Below are 18,789 nucleotides of genomic sequence, written 5' to 3' on the forward strand. Positions count from 1 at the left end.
ATTTTAATTACATGAAATTAAAAAGCCTTTACATAAACAAAACTAATGTAGTAAGAATTACAAGGAAAACAGGAAACTGGGGAGGGGGAATTTGCAACAAATTTCTCTAATAAAGTCCTCATTTCTCAAATAAATAGGGAACTGATCTAAATTTATAAAAATAAGAGCCATTCCCCTGTTGACAAATGGTAAAAGGATAAGAAAAAGCAGTTTTTAGAAGACAAAATCAAAGCCCGTAACAGTCACATAAAAAATGTTTTAAAGCAATATTGATGAGGGAAATGCAAATTAAAACTCTTAGATACCACCTCATACTTAGCAGGCTGGCTAACACGACAGAAAAGCAAAATGACAAAAGCTGGAGGGTATGTGGAAAAATTGGGACACTGATGCATGCTAGTGGAGTTGTGAAACTGGTCCAACCATTCTGGAGAACAATTTGGAACTATACCAAAAGGACCATAAAACTGTAAAAAGCCTTTTAACCAGCAATACCACTACTGAGTCTGTACCCCAAAGAGATAGTAATGGGAAAAGCACCTATTTGTACACAAACATGTATAGCAACTCTTTTGTGGTAGAAAATAATTGGAAGTCATGGGGATGCCCATCAATTGGGGAATGACTGAATAAGTTGTGATATACGATTGTGATGAAATACTATTATGCTATGAGAAATGACAAGCAGGATGATTTCGGAGAAACCTGGGAAAATTTGTGTGAATTCACGCAAACTATAGTGAACAAAACCAGGAGAAAATTGTATACAATAACAGCAATATTGTAAGGATGATCAACTCTGAAAGATAAGACAAGTATCCAAGACAATTCCCAAGGACCTACGATGAAAAATGCTATCCACCTCCAGAGAGAGAATGAACTCTAAATTCAGGTTGGAACATACTTTTTTAACTTTATTTTTATTGTTTTATTTTATTTATGGGTTTTTTTGCAACATGGCTAATATGGAAATATTTTTAGTATAATTGAAATCAAAGTGACTGCCTTCTCAAGGAGCAGAGAATATGGGAGGAAGGGAACAAATCTGAAATTCAAAATTTTTAAATGATTGTTTAAAAAATTACATGTAATTGGGAAATACGAAATAAATAAAAATAATTTTAAAAAATAAACTCATGGGGAATTTTACCCTTTGAAAACCTGACCATGAATTGGTTGCTCCAAAAAGATGAAGTCCATAGCTATGATTATTCACCGTACTAACCTGGCTTGAGATTTCAGAAGCTTTTTTGGCTCGCTGTATGTCAAGGGCATCTGTGCCAATTTGTGTTCCTCTCCCTTTAATTTCAGTTTCCAGATCTTTCTTGTATTCCTTCTGTGAGGGAATGATATTTTAAACACTCAGATAACATTTATATCATGCATATCTCAGGAACAGAACCATCTTAGAAATTTAGAAAAATGATACTTTTTTTTAAACCACACAATTCATCTCCATCATGGATCATGACAACAAATCGTCACAACTCTTTGGAATACACTGCCATCATACTGATGTCAGGATCCTAAGTGGAAAGTTAGTTGCCAATGCCAGAACTTAATTTTCAAAAGTACAAGAATGGCCACACCCTTGATTCCCAACGAGGCCAGGATGAGCCCTCCTTCATCCCTGCCACTGGGCCCAAGGTACCCTCCTTGCACCAGTGCCTCCATCTCAAGGGACCTTGAAGTAAAGCCCTTCACAATTAGGCTCCAGCCTGCCTTCCCAGGCTTCCTTCCTATGCTCTCCTTCATGCCCTCGGTAGTCCAGGTCCAGACTGACCTACCTTCATTTCCTCAAATACAACATTCCATCGACTGTCTGTGTCCCTTTCCACAGGTTGCAATGTGTAATTACATCAATGCTCAGAATATACTCATACCTTATTTTTCCTGGCCATACATTCCTCCAATGACATCCTTTACACCATTTCTCCAATGTAATTCCTCATTTTAATATGGGTTCACATCCACAATGATCTTCTCCTATTACCAACTAGGTGATTCCCAGCTTCAATTCTTTGTAAACTTTAATTCCATGACTTAAAACCATTTAATGTTACAAGAAGAGTATTAGTATTAAGAAGATGGGCTTTTATTTCAAAGGGAAGTTTGGAGGCATTTATAAAAATGCCTTACTCTTCTCTTCCTATTTAATTCTGGATAATAGAACCCTTTAAACTCTTCCTATATCATTATCAGAGGATGAGCCAAGGCATGAGATAAAGAGAGGAGTAATATTGACATTCAACATCTATTAGAAACATGATGGTGTAGAGGCCATGTCAAACATGGACTGAACCAGATTAAAATGTAATTTTATTATATTTATTAATAAATTTTAATATTATTACATTAGTATAATAATTATTACATTAATAATATTAAACTAAATAAATATAAATGCAATAGAACAGATGGTATTAATAGGCGGTTTTCTATGTCAGTATGTGGCCCACAGGGATTGTAATATACAGTTCAGTTGTCCCTATTTCCATTTGAGTTTGACACCACTAGTATGGTTCATAGAGCACTGGACTTGGAGTCAAGAAGACCTGAGTTCAAACCCTGCCTTTGACACATACTATCTTAACATAGCTCCTCCAGCACCATTGCATCAGAAAAATATATTCTATATTTTGGTAGCATAATTATAGGTAGAGAAATAATGCTATAAATAAATACAGTATATGATATAATAAATATAATATAATTTATAATATACAAATAAATAATGGAGATATTTTAAATTATCTTCTATGCTAAAAAGTCAGTTTCTACGACCAACATTTCAACAAGTTCAAATAAAAAGGGAAAAAGGGAAACATTTTGTAAATTTGGTATACGAACCTCACTTGCCATTTCAGATGCTCTTTTTGCTCTCTGAATGTCAGGGATCTCTGAACTAAGTTCCATTCCTTTCCCCTTTATTTCATTTTCCAGATCCTTTCTATATTCTTTCTGTAGGAAAAGAATGTTCAATTTCAAGACAGGAAATATCATTTTAAATGATGGAATACTTTAAACCTTTTTTTATAGGGTGCACTGAGAGAAGAAAAATGTGGTGGAGTAATTCAGACTGACTAGTGTTAATGTTCCTTATTTCATTTCTGGACGCATTTCCCAGTCTAATCAAGTCCAGAAGATTCTCCAGTACTGTCAATCTTTATCCTTTCATCCCTTCTCCCAATTTTTTATGTCCCATAGTCGGTGATAAAAAAAAGATGTCTCCACTTTAAACGGTGCATGAGATCTTAAGAAGACACGCTTCTTATTAATTATTTGAACTGTTTCTTTGAAAACCCTCTATAAAATATGAATCACCTGAAGTATGTAGCTGACAAAGAATGAAAAATTACAAATCAAAAGATATAATGTATCCCAAGTTTAAAAAAAAAAGTATGGATTCATTTTAGCCACTGAATGTTTCTATCCTCTTTGAAAAACCTATCATCTCTTATACCTTGATTTATAGACTGATGTTAAAGCAATTAAAATATCTTCATTCTATCTGAATAAGTGAGGTTATTTCTATAAACAGAAATGGGCTTCGATAGAGCTGGATGTTTTTGAAAATTCAACTTAGAAAGAACAAAATTTTGTCCCCAATTATACTTCAGTAACATCAATACTGTAAAATACTGAATTCTCAAATGCAAGCCAAGACTTCCTTTAATGATCAGAATTTATGTTCCAGTTGAGTGAATGATTCATTTTCTCCCTTAGTCCCATCTTCAGTTCAATGTACTGGGATATTAACTGGTATTCAACTTAGCTAATGTCCTGTCAGATATTACACTATTGAGTTTGTATTCATTTATTTTTCAGTGAAAGAGCCAGAGAAATCAATAAAAGCAAAGTTAATTTAGACCTAAGTGCCAAGACTTTGAAAGAGCTTTCACTTCCATTTCACTAAATAATTAAGATTTCCTTTGTGAAAGAAAATAAACTAGCAGCTTTGTAATTTAGTTAAAAGATCATTTTTGATGTCCTAACTTTCTGAAATTTTTTCATAAAATTCTCATATAAACAAATGGAAATTCTAAGAAATAGGTAGGACTTGAAACCATATGGCTAAAATCAGATTCACTTAATGCCATTATGGCACGGTTGCACTTTTGGTTATTCAAAGCTAAACCCCAGAGTGTAAGTTCCAGTAGGTTCTAAGAATTTGGAAAGTATTCACATAAAGGCCTGAAAAAACGATTATACGTATTTCTACCATCCAAGGACCAGCTTAGCTCAGTTTAGAGAGACTCATCACCAAAGGGCTAGCCAATAAGTACTGCTGTTGTCAACTTAGCAACTCATGAGGGATGGAAAGGAGCTGTAATCAGAATTAGTAGTGGGCACACCCACACACATCAAAGTCAGAATGTGGGATGGTTTTGGTAATGGTAAAGCATGGTAATGGTAAAGAATGTTTGACTTTCAAGTCATTTGGGGGTCATGCAGGAGCTCAAGAATTCACAGGATTTTATTGTGTGTACTTTTCAATGAGCCCCATTTTAAAATTTCAAATAAGTAAACTTCCTTAATATCCTTGACCTCTTTTTAACTTCCTAGCTCTGAGACATTGCCTTCCCTAGAGGAAACCTTGTCCAGCAACCTTGTCTAATCACATGGCTTCAACTATCACATTTCTCTAGATGACTCATCTGTATATCTTTAGCCTCAACCTCTCCCCTGAGATCCATTTACATTTCTGTCTACCTACTGGGCAAATCCCCCTGGATGACCTGCCAGCACCTACAATTCAACATGTCCCGAACTGAACTCATTCTTTTTCGCTAGAAATTTGCTCCTCTTCTTGCCTTCTTTCTGTAACTACCCATAGTTAAAACTTCAAAGTCATCAGATTTTTGCCTGTCTTTTATTACCAATATCCAAACCATCGAGAAGTCTTTGCAACCCTACCTGCACGATATCTAAAGCATCTATCACTTCCCCTTCTATTTCCACTAAAAAAAAAAATCACTATATCTTTCTTGGATTATCGCACCAACTTTCTATTCAGTCTACCAGTTCCCACCCTGAAGCTTCTCTAAACAATGCTATACATCACAGCAAGATTTCCTAATGTAAAGACCTAATCAGATAATTTCAGTGTTCAAAAATCTTGCTACCCGCATCCTACCAAAAATACAACAAATACATTAGCCTTGCATTCAAAGCCCTCTAAAATTTCTCTCAAACCTATTTTCCTGCTTTGTTTTCTCTACCTTCACTTACCTTCTCATACCCTTCAACTCTAACCAAAACAGATTATTTATTAATTTCCATGCTCCACACCCCCCAAAAAAAATCCTCACCACCATAGTTTTGCTCATACTATCCCCTACAACTACAATACCCACATCCTTATGCCTGTTGAAATATTATCAATGCTACAAGAACTACCTTCAAAAACTGTGAGACTTTCCCTAATCACCACAAAATAATATGATTCTCTCCCTCCCTTGTATTCTCATAGCACTGTATTTAGATTTCTCTTATGCACTTAGAACACTCTGTTTTCTATTACATTCAGCCTATTGCATTGCCCTATCTCTGCTAGTACATTCTATGCTTCTCAGGTTAACTGAACTGAATGTGTTTGTGTTTCTTTTTTTTTTAATCTTCCTATCTCCTTTCCCTAATGTCTAACACACAGAGGTCTCAAAGGACCTCTGGGTCCAAGGACTCTGGGAGCCCCTGAAATTCTTGGGGAGGGTGTGGAGTTAAGGGGGATCCCTATGGTCAAAACTATTTCATAATAAAACTAGGATGTTTTAATTTCTAATATGATAAATATTGGTACATATAACCTACAGAACTAAAGGCTCTCTGGAGTCCTTAATAATTTTAAACAGTGCAAAGGGGGTCCTGATAACAAAAAGTTTGAGAACCTCTGGTGCAGTGTAATGCCTTATATAGTAAACACTTAATGTCTGTGACTGCTTTCTATTGATTAAAGGTCAATAATAAAGAGAAATGATGTTTAGCTTTCAGTCCACATCCAGTGAAGAAGGGGGAAGGAAGAAAAGGGAGGAATCTCATCTCAAAATGCCTTTTTCAAAATGGGGAGAGAGGCCTCACAGTTTCAAGACAGAAAAGAGTGCTTGTGGTCACTCATAGACCAGAGCACAGGCAAGGAAAGGAGTAAACACCTCACCCTTGATCATAGCACCTTGGAAGAACTGAAAATTTACAGGTCCCTAGAAGTATCTCTGAAAACAGCTGTACAAAACCCCTGAAGCTTGGGACAGTACATTCTCCACACTGGAAACAGACTCCTACCTTAACAAAGAGTTTATAACTCAAGTAATTGACCAGGATCATGAGCAAGCAGAGCAAAAAGAGTCAAACTATATCATCTTACTTTGGTGACAAAGAAGATCAAAACATACAACCAGAAGAAGACAATGAAGCCAAAGCTCCTACATCCAAAGCCTCCAAGAAAAATGTGAATTGATCCCAGGCCATGGAAGAGCTCAAAAAGGATTTTGAGAAGCAAGTAAGAGAAGCAGAGGAAAAACTGAGAGTGATGCTAAAGAAGACCCAAAAAAATACCGAAGAAAATAACACCTTAAAAATTAGCCTAACCCAAATGGCAAAAGAGGTACCTTGAGAAATCAAGGTACTGTAACACTAATCCAAAGGAATGAAAAAATAGAAGAGAATGTGAAATATCTCATTGGAAAAACAACTGACCTGGAAAATAGATCCAGGAGAGAGAACTTAAAAATTATTGGACTATCTGAAAACCATGATCAGAAAAAGAGCCTAGACATCATCTTTCAAGAAATGATCAGGGAAAAGTGACCTGATATTTTGGAATCAGAGGGCAAAATAGAAATTGAAAGAATCCACCGATCACCTCCTGAAAGAGATCCCCAAAGGAAAACTCCTAGGAATGTTATAGCCAAATTCCAGAATTCCCAGGTCAAGGAGAAAATATTGCAAGCAGCCAGAAAGAAACAATTCAAGTACTGTGGAAACACAATCAGGATAACACAAGATTTAGCAGCTTCTACATTAAGGGTCCAGAGGGCATGGAGTATGACATTTCAGAGGGCAAAGGAGATAGGATTACAACCAAGAATCACCTACCCAGCAAAAGTGAGTATAATCCTTCAGGGTAAAAAAATGGTCATTCATTGAAAAAAGGGACTTTCAGGCATTCCTGAGGAAAAGACTAGAGCTGAACAGAAAATTTGACTTTCAAATATAAGACTCAAGTGAAACATGGAAGAGGTAAACAGGAAAGAGAAATCATAAGAGACTTAATTAAGGTTGAACTATTTACATTCCTGCATGGAAAGATGATATTTGTAACTCATGAGTCCTTTGTCAGGATTAGGGTACTGGGAGGGAAAAAATTGATATGTATGTATAGATAGACAGATAGATAGAGGGCACAGGGTGAGTTGAAGATGAAGGGGTGATATCTGGAAAATAAAATTAAGGGGTGAGAGAGGATTATACTGGGAGAAGGAAGAAGGGAGAAGTAGAATGGGGTAAAATATCTCACATAAAACAGACAAAAAAAGGCTTTCATAGTGGAGGGGAAATGGGGGAAGGTGAGAAGGAATGAGTGAATCTTATTCTCATAGGATTTGACTTAAGGAGGAAATAAAATACACAATGGGTTATGGAAATCTATCTTACCCTAAAGGAAAATAAGGTGGGAAGGGGACAAGAGAGCAGGGGGTTGATAGAGGGGAGGGCAGATTGGGGAAGGGGATAATCAAAAGCAAACAATTCTGAGGAGGAACAGGGTCAAAAGAGAGACTAGAATAAATGGGGGGTAGGATAGGATGAAGGGAAATATACTTAGTTTTTCACAACAGGACTACTATGGAAGTGTTTTGCATGACTACACATCTATCACCTGTATCGAGATGCTTGCCTTTTCAATGAGGGTGGGTGGGGAGGGAGGGAGGGAGAAAATTTGTAACCCAAAGTTTTAAAAACACATGTTAAAAATAAAAAATTAAAAATGAATCTGCTAAATCTGAAAAAAAAATGGGGAGAGAGGGAATTGCCAGTAGGACCTAAAGTGTGAGAAATTAAAACCACTCCAGAGATGCCCCAGGGCCAACACAGAATAGGCTGCTTGTCACCTATCCATGTTGCCCCTATTATCACGAGGCATACATTTTCAAAAATCCCCAAAGGATTGGGAAGAATGAAAGGTAGCCAGGTAGAAAAAGAGTCCCCTTAATAAATTGTGCATGTAGTTACAAACAGTTATAGTGATAACAATTAGCTTTTTACTAAATAGCAAATGTGAATTTGGCAAGCTCTTGTTTGTTAGAAGCTTGTGCAGGTAAAATTACCAACAGAGATAAGAAAGCATTTGTATTACAACATTTCACTAGTTTAAGAAAGTTTCTTTTAACAGTATCTTCAGCTTAAATAATTCGAGTCAATTTCAAGATCATGACAACTGATCAGATGTATAAAATTACAACTGATACATATCCCAAATACAGTCTTCAACTTGAAAGAAAGTCCATTCTGCAGATGTGGAATAACCTAGGCTATTTTTCATTTGGTAGAGTAAATCTTTTTTTTTTAATTTCTCTCATGATCTTCTTAGACATTAAAGTTAGATTCTACTATAATAATAACAATCTATTATATTAACAATCATCCCATAGTATTTTGGTAACTTTGAATGAACACTTCAGTGACAATGAGCGATGAATTTTTAAAAAAGGATGCTAAGAATGTCAAAAGACAAATTTAGACTATTTCCTATAATGGGCTTAAGTTATATTAGTACTTCTATACCTTCTAAGAACACAAAGTGTTTGCACATTACGGGTAGTTCACACGACTTTCCCATTTGTGAGCACACCACTTCAACTGAGACAATGTTATGGAAATACAAATGAAAGGCAGGAAGAAAAGCATGATTCCAAAAACATAAGGCCTTTTAACAAGAGAATACACTTGAAAGAGCTAAGCTCCTCTATGAACACTTCAACACATTTAAAAATTTTTAAATCGCTTATAAAGCTTTTAAGAGACAAAATAAGACATAAAAAAGAGAAAGTGCGTGAAATAAAAATAATAATTTCTCTTAGAAAAATGGGCCATTTCTTATTCATGACCTTAAATTTGAATGTTAAGTCCCATTCTGCGAAAAAGCAAAATATTTACCTTAAGATGAAACAGATACTTACTAATACTTTAAACACTCAATGCCTTGTACTTACCACTGTTGTAACTACTGCTCAAGCTATATATAACCTGTACCCTTCCTCTTGAGTGCTTCATCATGCTACCTTTCCCTCAAGATACATCATGAAAGTGTTTTCTTTTTGGAGGCAATTGGGGTTTAAGTGACTTGCCCAGGGTCACACAGCTAGTCAGTACCTGAGACCAGATTTGAAATCAGGTCCTCCTGATTCCAGAGCCAATGATAAAAGTATTTTAAAAGCAATGACTGAGGCAGGATATGAGCCTAGGTGTTCCTAGGCTTCCTGTCCACCACTTTATCTACCATATTATGCTATCTCTTACATTAGAAAACCTCTATCAGCCTCAGTTTCCCCATGGGTAAAATGAGGATAATAACTGTACATCCGTCAAGAGTTGTCACAGAGTTCAAACAAGATAAAACACATAAAGCACTTTGCAAACCTCAAAGTGCTATAGAAATATCTGTTGGTGATGATGATGAGAATGATGATGACAATGGCATTTAATATCTAAATGGACCTGTGATCTCACTGGTTTGGGAGCTCTGTACAAAGCACGCAGCTGTCCATGTCAGTTCATCCAGTTATCATTTGGTCATGTCTTCCCCAAATTTTACAACAGGGGTTCCACCCAATATGCTGGCAATATGTCCCACTTTTTCTAAAATCTCTAGGGTACCAGTGGAACACTCTGTCTACCTCTCATCCCTTGCTCTTGCCATATGACCAGCTCATCTTCTCTTCCTGTCATATAATTCCACAATGACATATCCTTTACTCCTGGTTCCTCAGAGTTCCTCACTGGTTATGTCGTTACAACCTGTTCATATTCAGCATGAGCCTCCTCATTGCCTTCTGTGCAAAACTCATCATTATTTTTTCAGATGCAATGATAATCCGTTCTTTACATAGAGTAACACCACTAAAATGTTAGCACTAAAAAGACGAGCCTTTGCTTTCATGGGAAGTTTAAGGTCAATTAAACGATTCAGCAGCTTCCCAAAAGCAATCCAGCCTGCTCTTTTCCTTTCCAACTCCAGGCCCAGTTCACTGTGCATTTCATTGTCTGTAGCAGATATAAATAATGTTGGACAAGCTCCGAAGTATGATTTTAGCTACACGGTAGAAAAAGAAAAACAAGAAACAGATTTTTCTTCAGCTCAAGATAAGAAAATGTCAAAGCAAAAAGATTAGACTAGAAACATTTAGGGTTCAATGAAACTAAAAAGGCTAAATATGGGACACCTGGCATTATGAACAAAACAAAAGAACATTTAGGTAGCCCCTACTATGTGCTAAGTGATATATATAATCTCACTTGATCCTCACAACAACTATTTTTTTTTTCCTGAGGATGGATTTTTAACTCAGGTCTGACTCCAGGCCTGATGCTCTATCCACTGTACCACCTAGAAAGAACAAATGGACATAAGAAAACAAAAATCCATCAAACTGAACAGTAATAGCAACTCTCATTTCTTTGGTGTTTAAGGTTTAAACCTTATGAGGGAAGTAGTATAAGTATTACTAACTCTGTTTTATGGATGAGGAAACTAAGGATCAGAGAGGTTAGATGTTATCACTATGGCAATGTAGCCAATGAGTGACAGAACCAGGACTCCAAATCCAATGATCTTATCATCCTTTCACACGACCGTGTCAAGATCACAGAAACTAACTAGGCCATAAAGCTACTACCAGGAAATATTCCCTGGGCCATTTTACTCTTTTCTGCTCAGGCTTGCTTTTGTAAAACCAAGACAAATACCAGACAGTCCTTACCTCTTTAAGAAGATTTGTGACATATTTTACATGCAAAAATTCTGGAGTCTTGTCTAAATCCAGCGATGGCCTTCCTTTGATTGCTTTTTCAAAATCCTTTCGGTAAATTTTCTGTTTCAGAAGACAGAATAGCCACCCTTAGTTTATGAAATACTAATAGCTATTGCAAATACGTCAAGTAACAAATCAGCTGGACCCTGCCATACTTCTCCTAACTCAGGGCCCTTTCATCAACAGGAGGGTTTCAAGCTTCTGCTAAGATTTTTGATTACTGCTTCCCATGATTAATTTCACTGTTGAACTAGGGTGAAAAGCAAAATGAAAAACATTCATTACCCTCTTTTTCTCGTGGCAAAGTAGCCTGAGTGAGGCTACTCAGCATCATATAGCCATGATTGCATGACATCAGAACAACTGCTCAATTAAGTCTAAAAATTCCATGAAAAAGAAATCAGTCAAACTAGATGAGGGCTTAGCTTGATGGGTCATTTCAGCCAAATGATATTGGTAATCCAGAGACCCCATGTGGACGCAACCACTCTAAGAAATCCTGATGGTATCCAAAGTCTTGGTTTCCCCCTTTTCAAATCTATAAATGAGCATCTCAATTTTAAAAAGTATTACGAGTAATTTCCTCCTTGATGCTCATGTGCTTTGGCAACAAATATATTGAAGATCAATTGGTAGAAACTGGACTAAATAAATATTTGTTGATTCACTGATCTAGATGTATTTTCCCTGAAATCAGAAAGGGAGTTCTATCAGTAGTAAATGACTAGCAGCATGTGTATTGGGTCCAGTTAGAGCAGTTTTTACAATGTTGTTACTAAAAAGGAGACATAGTCCAGAAGAACCATCATGCTGTTTCTTTCTCTTGATCTCACTACTAGTAAAGACCACTGACACCTCCAAGGTAAATCTGATATTTTTAAATTAATTTTATCTACCCAGTATTTATACCCCTTACTACGGAAAGGCCCAGCCCAAGGATGTTGTTCACGGGCAAGTATTCGTCTGTCTCCTCAAAAGCCTGGTAAGCTGTAGCGTGATAACCAAGCTTAAAACAGTGATTGCTATAAGCTAAACAACAACAACAAAAACCCTAGGGTTCTCTTCCCAAATCTCCAATCCTTGATCTTTCCTCCTTAAACCACAGGAAAAACACTACATTTTAAAATAGGAAAAAAAAATGGAAAGTCGATATTAAGCAAAGGCCCATGGAGCCCAAGAATTAAATCAATTCCTGTGAGGGTAATAAATCCTGTGCAGAAGCTGCCAGTGAAGAGAAAAAGTCAAGGAGAAATAGAGGTCATCCTCACAGCTGAGCACAGGGTCGCTAAGACTAATTCTGCTGACACCAAACACCCAATCAATTCATATTTTAGAAAGTAAACCAGGTGTATGTATGTTGTCATACAGACAAACCAGGAAATTAATGGAATTGTTCACTCTTTAATGATCAGGATGTCTTGTTTGGTTGGTTTAGGCACAGATATAGTTAACAGCAAAGTGAAGTTTAAAGGAAATTTTCCAGTGTTAGGCAGGAAAGTATGTGTACAACCAAACTAAGTTAACAATTCTAAGAGCTAAACATCCTCTGGTATTCAAAGTCTATCTATCTGTCTGTCTGTCTGTCTGTCTGTCTCTCTCTCTCTCTCTTTCTCTCCCCTCCCTCTCTTATCCTTCCCTTCCTTCCTCCCCATAGGTATGTATGTGCATATATTTAAGTATGTATATGTGTGTATACACACACACACACACACACACATTCCCCTTTCAGGTCTTCTTACATAAGACACCACATCTCCCAACATTGGGCATTGTCTCCAGCTGTTCCCCATGACTAGAATGCTCTAATTCCTCTTCTCCAGCTCCTGGATACCCTGACTTCTTCCAACTCTCATCTAAAATCCCTCCTTCCACAAGAAACACAACCCAATTTTCCTTAATTCTAGTTCCTTCCTCTTTCCCGGTTTAACCTTTCTATAACTTAACTTGTTTGTACACAGTTGTCTGCATGCCATCTTTCCCATTAGACTGTGAGGTCCTTGTGGGCAGGGACTTTCTTTTGCCTTTCTTTGTCCCTAGGATTTAGCACATGCTAGGTTCTTGATAAATGTTTATCAGCTGTTAAAGTCATTTCATGTTTTAAGGCAGGAAAGAACAAAATATTCACATGAATACTTCCAGATGGAATAATTTAGGAATGGGGAATCTATTTACTGTTGAATGTCCGTTGAATGCCCTTGACCCACAAATCAATTCAGAATCACACGGAAGTAAAACAACTTAGTTAAACTGGTTTGTGGTTTAATTTCAAGGTATTTGGAGAAGGAGGGAAAATGAAGGGAGGAAAGAGAAAAAGAAGGGGAAGAGAAGAAATAGCAAAGAAGGTCAATGGATGGAAGAGAGAAGATGACAGATACCAAGGAAATGAAAAAGACAGAGAGGGAAAAGAGAAGAAGAAAAAGAAAGGGAGACACACAATAAATCCTGAAGTGCTAATAAATTACCCTTTGATCACTGGTGTTTCAAGATGTTACCACTTATTCACTGTTGTTTGAAACGTTAGTTTGCAGATTAACTCATAGAGCTTTCACTTCTCTTTATCCTTAGATCTTCCAAAAATCCCCTTTGGGTGGACAAGGGCAGGGGAGCTATAGTGCCAGTAACCAGAACGCTGCAGTCCATGCAGGTACAATGACACCTGGAATTCACTCTTTCTAGAATAATTCACTGAATAAGGTTTATATGCATGCTTTGCTCTTTGCCTGGTAGAGGTGCCATTACAGAAATAGTTAAGGGCAGGGAGAGAATTATTTCACTAGTGTGGGGAACTTCTACTGTAGAAGCTCCTTCTGCAGATACAATTATACAAATTTATAGGAAGCTGACTGAGGCACTTCAGTTTAAATGACTTGCCCACATCATACAGATAGTTGGGCATATGTTGGAAACAGGAAGGGAACAGAGGCCTTCTGGCATCTAACTCGGACAATCGATCCACCCACCATGCTATATCTACTTTATAAAATGTTTCATATAATCATTTAACTGCAGTCATTTCCCCCAAGAATTAAGACTTCTGACTGCTTGACTATATCTATACAATGTTGAAAATTTGTTGCTTTTGTGAAGTCAGTTAAAACAAAAAGTCATTTCATGCAAAGATTTGGTCAATATTGTTATTCAGTATACAAATAAAGTAGCCAGTAGATTGACTATACTTTCTTTTTTATGTAGTCATCGTGGAGAGTTTTGTTTCTTTTCGGACCGGACCTGTGATTTCATTGGTCTAGAGCAGCGATTCTCAAACTTTTTTTAAGGAGTCTACAAAAAGCTTTTGTTTATGTGGGTTACATCTATTGAATCGTACTGAATTAGAAATTAAAATGTTTTAGTATTATTATGAAAATAGTTTTGACCTCATGGATCATCCAAAAGAGTCATAGGACCCCAGTAGTCCCAGGACCACACTCTGATAACCTCTGGTCTAGGGAACTCCAGGTAAGGAAATTCCCTCTATCAAGCCACAGCAACACTTGTACTACAACTTAGAATTTATAGAAGTGCCTGAGGTGCATAGAGGTTAGTGATTTCCCTAGAGTCACAAGGTAAGTAAGTGTGTGCTAGAAGTGGAACTTGAATGCTGGTCTTCCTGACTCAGCCCATGCAACCTTTAATTGCATAAAGAGCCCTTCCTTAGTATTTCTACATTTCAATGAGCTGTGGTTTCATCTCTGTATATTCCTTCCCATGATGAAGAAAATACCCCTTCTGCAACTTAACAGATAGTCTTTGAGAGTTGCTACAGCTGACAAATTCATCACCCTGACCCACCTGAGCTTGGCTATACTGGTCCTTAGATGACCAATATGTTGTCCATTCCCAGATGTGGAGGGCGAAGCCTTTTTAGCTTGCTAGGACTTGTCAGAGCTTACTCTGAACATCACAATAAATGAGCAACCTAAGGAACTTGCACCCGAATCAAATAAACAAAAAAAAATACCAACCTCACTTTGCATTTTTTGAGCCTCCTTGGAAGTCTGATAAGATGGAGTATCCACAAATTCAAGCATCGATTTGCCTTTAGCTTTTTCATATTCTTCTTTGTACTTAACCTAGATGGTTAAAAAGTTTCCATTATAAACTATAAAGAAACCTCTTCATTTTAAAAAAAAAGATTGTTCATAAATTATATGGGAGGATTGCACACATATAATCTATATCAAACTGTTTACTGTCTTGGGGGGAGGGGAGAGAGGAAGAAAATTTGAAACTCAAATGTTTTTTAAAATGAATGTTAAGATTATTTTTACATGTAACTAGGAAAAAATAAAATACTATATAAAAACTAATAAAAAAATAAGAAACTTTTGATACAGAAAAAATTATATGGGAATAGAGCAAATTAATTTGGGCCATAGTACATCTTTAAAACTATTAGATAGTTGCCCTCATTCTTAGATTTATAGAATGCTTGAGCTGAAAGGAACCTGAAAGATTAAGCAAAGCATAAAATTATAGATCATAGGGCTATAACACATTCCCTGTTTAATTCAGACTCCTGGTTTCAAGAAGGTTAGGTATTTGCATCCTTATTTTATGATTGAAATAACAGAAGCCCATGGAGGTTATATGATTTGTCTGGGGTCACACAGCAGGAGGGGAACGAGAAGAGGGTGTGAAATAGAGAACTGAAACTCAGATGCTGCCTCATGGAACAGTGTTCCCTGTATCACACCATACTGCCCCTCTAATAAAAGTAACAGAATGGCATGAACAAAAAAAAATGTTAATATGTTGGGTAAGCATTAAATTAACATGCACTGAAAAATAAATCATCTTTTTAAAATAAAATCTAGTTATAGTAATTCTAATTATTTAAGAAGTCCTTTATTTGTGCAAAAATAAAAATGTCTTCCATCTATACCCCAAACCCCAAGAGAAAGTGATATGACATTTTCAGGAAATTATATATCAGACAGTGTATCAAGGGAAGAATTAATATATCATATTGGTTTTTTTTTTTAAGATGTGACATGAGAAACAATTTTGTATTATGACATATACAAAAGAACCCATTGCCAACATAAATAACATGAATGAATGTAACTTTTAGGTCACACTGAACTTCAGTAAATAGTACATTAGTACATCACATAACAGGGAAGAAAATATGAACCTAATTCCTACCCTGATGTCATTGGGGGGAGGGGAGAAATGAAAGAGAATATGTCACAGAGACCATATAATGTTCTTAATAATGCTCTAGCTCAACTCTCTAAATTTAGGGGGATCTTAAATATAAACTGAGACAGGTTTACACAAGATCTCATGCAAAAATAGTCATTCTCTGCAGAAGCTGCCCTGCTCATAGATTTTCCAAAAAAAGTCATTGCAGAAGTATGCCAAGGGAAGGGCTAGGAGCCACACTGAATAGATACCCAGAAGCTTTCATGATGCCTTTCCCCAAGAGAAAGCTCTTGAACCCCACAGCAGCTCTGGAAAAGGGATTTCTCTAACTAGACACAAGCATTGTTCAAGAAGAAAATCTGGGAGGGAAATGGAAAATGGTACATTCACAAATGGTACATTCACTCCTCTGGTACATTCACAAAGGCACATTGTTTTGTGCTCCCAGGTTTGAAGAAGAGTTTTGAGTAGAAACATGCATCCCATGTAAACAGAGATTTATTCCTCTTGAATACACATGGGACGATAAGCAAAACTGGAAGAGACATCATAGGATATCAGTCAAATCCTTCATTTTACATATAAGGAAACTGAGTAAGAACAGACTAGCTGTTTACGTTTCATGGTATTTTAATTGGATGATCTTTTCTCAATACTACTATGCAATTTAACTGAAAAAAATTTAATAAACCCTTGGTTCCTACCAAAATAATTCTAAAGCTCAAAATTCAATGTTAACTACCTTATTCCACAAACTGAAGTTCTATGTAGAACCATAGATTTTCAAGGAGCCCCAAGTATTTACAAAAACTGAGTCTAGAAAATGCCATTTGAGGTTTGCTAAAGAGTATCTGTTACTTCCAAACCCATCCTAACATCAGAAAGTCTTTACTATGTCTTTTTTTGTTTTGTTTTGATGGAGTCATTACCAGTCTGGGGAAATCCCTCTTAATTTGGTAAAGAAGTATCCTATTAAATCCATACCTGACTCTGGAGCGCTGTGTTGCATTTATGATGAAGGTGTTCAGCTGTGTCCATTTCAAAATGATAACTTCCTTTGCTTTCTTCAAATACCTTCTTATATTCATGCTAAATAAAGAACATGGAAATGCATTTAAAAGACACAGGGGGAGGATAGGAATTAGATTAATGATTTCACTATGACAGGAATTCCCACTTGAGGAAACCCCATCTACTAAAATAGAGAAGTACCTTCACTATACCTGAAAATCTTAGAGAGTGCCTGGAGCAGTAAGGGGTCAAGGCACTGGCCCAAGGTCACCCATCTTGTATGTGTCAGGGACAAGTCTTGGGCCCAGGTCTTCTTGGCTAAAAAGTCAGCTTTTTACCCACTAAGCCACAAATGACTCAAATGTTTGAAATAAAAGGGATTAATTCATAATAGCAATTAAACACTGGACTGAAATGAAACATTATCAAATGGCATTTGCCAATACATAGGGATTAATTACTTGGAGATATGATTTGCATCACATTCTACATTTAAACTCCCTACCTATAATCCAAACCAGACCTGCCTGCCTTCCATGGACACACACACTCACACACACACACTCACACAAAACACAGACATACATATGTGAAAGAATTGTCTGATGGTGTCAAATCCAAATAGGAAGGATCCCTGTGGGCCCCATATTAACTTAGGAAAACACAAATTAATATTATCTATATTGTGTTATATTTTTATTTATTTTGTTAAACATTTCCCAATTACATTTTAATCTAATTCTGCTGCACTTGGGAGTTTTGCCAGTTGCTTATGGCCCTCAGGCTGCAATTTGACACCTCTGTGTAGTCAATCCTTTAAATAAACTACTAACATAAACATTATACACCAGAGAGAATTACAATGATATTAAGTAATAATAGAAAGAGGTCATAATTGAATGTTCAGACTTTTAAAATGTTCCACTCTTTCAAGTGAATTTTAAAAGATTTTGGTTAAGTCTCCCTTCCAATTCTCCTAGGCTACAATTTAAATTATGCCTTGCTGGCATGTACATATTATATACAATATGTATATTATGTACAATATGCCCTATGAGATTTTAAACTCTATGAGGGGAAGAATCACTTTTTATTTAGTCTCTATAACTTTCCATAGCACAACGCTCTGTACGTCGGGCAGAGAGAGGGGTAGGGGTGGTACTAGACTTGTGATTTCATTGCTACAGGGAATATCCAGAGAAGAAATTCCCTCCACCAATGCAAATCATCAACCACTCTAGAAACGATGATCTTAAGAGAATTGCCTAGAAGAGCCAAGAGGTTGAGTCATTTGCCCACATGTGTCAAAGACAGAACTTAAACCGAGTTCCTCTTGACATCAAGAATTACTCTCTCTGAGCCTCTCTCTGCCATCCACTCTTGCTCTTCACACAGCAGGTGCTTAATAAATGTTGGATTTATTTAACTAAATTGGTCAAAGATGGATTCATAAAGTACAAAAGCAACCGGAGAGAGGGAAGGAAAAAGCAAAAGAAAGAAGAAGGAAGACTCCTTAACTGGCTGTGTGACCCTGGGCAAGTCATTTAATCCCATTGCAGTGGTGAAAAAGGAGAAGAAGAAGGAGGAGAAGGAGAAGGAGGAGGAGGAG

The 18,789-nt window shown here is 36.6% G+C and overlaps 1 protein-coding gene across 1 annotated transcript in view; it reads right to left on the reverse strand.

The window, feature by feature from the left end:
* Window positions 1–18,789, reverse strand: part of NEBL (nebulette) — a 151,672-nt gene that overhangs the window by 60,735 nt on the left and 72,148 nt on the right. Inside the window, exons 11-15 of the mRNA XM_027847840.1 lie at window positions 17,154–17,258; window positions 14,987–15,094; window positions 10,974–11,084; window positions 2,851–2,961; window positions 1,226–1,336 (exon numbers count right to left, since the gene is read on the reverse strand). Of these exons, the coding sequence (XP_027703641.1) occupies window positions 1,226–1,336; window positions 2,851–2,961; window positions 10,974–11,084; window positions 14,987–15,094; window positions 17,154–17,258 (546 nt within the window). The remainder of the gene's footprint in view (window positions 1–1,225; window positions 1,337–2,850; window positions 2,962–10,973; window positions 11,085–14,986; window positions 15,095–17,153; window positions 17,259–18,789) is intronic.

Source organism: Vombatus ursinus, unplaced genomic scaffold (genome assembly GCF_900497805.2).
Source record: "Vombatus ursinus unplaced genomic scaffold, bare-nosed wombat genome assembly UNPS02005459.1, whole genome shotgun sequence".
NCBI lineage: Eukaryota > Metazoa > Chordata > Mammalia > Diprotodontia > Vombatidae > Vombatus > Vombatus ursinus.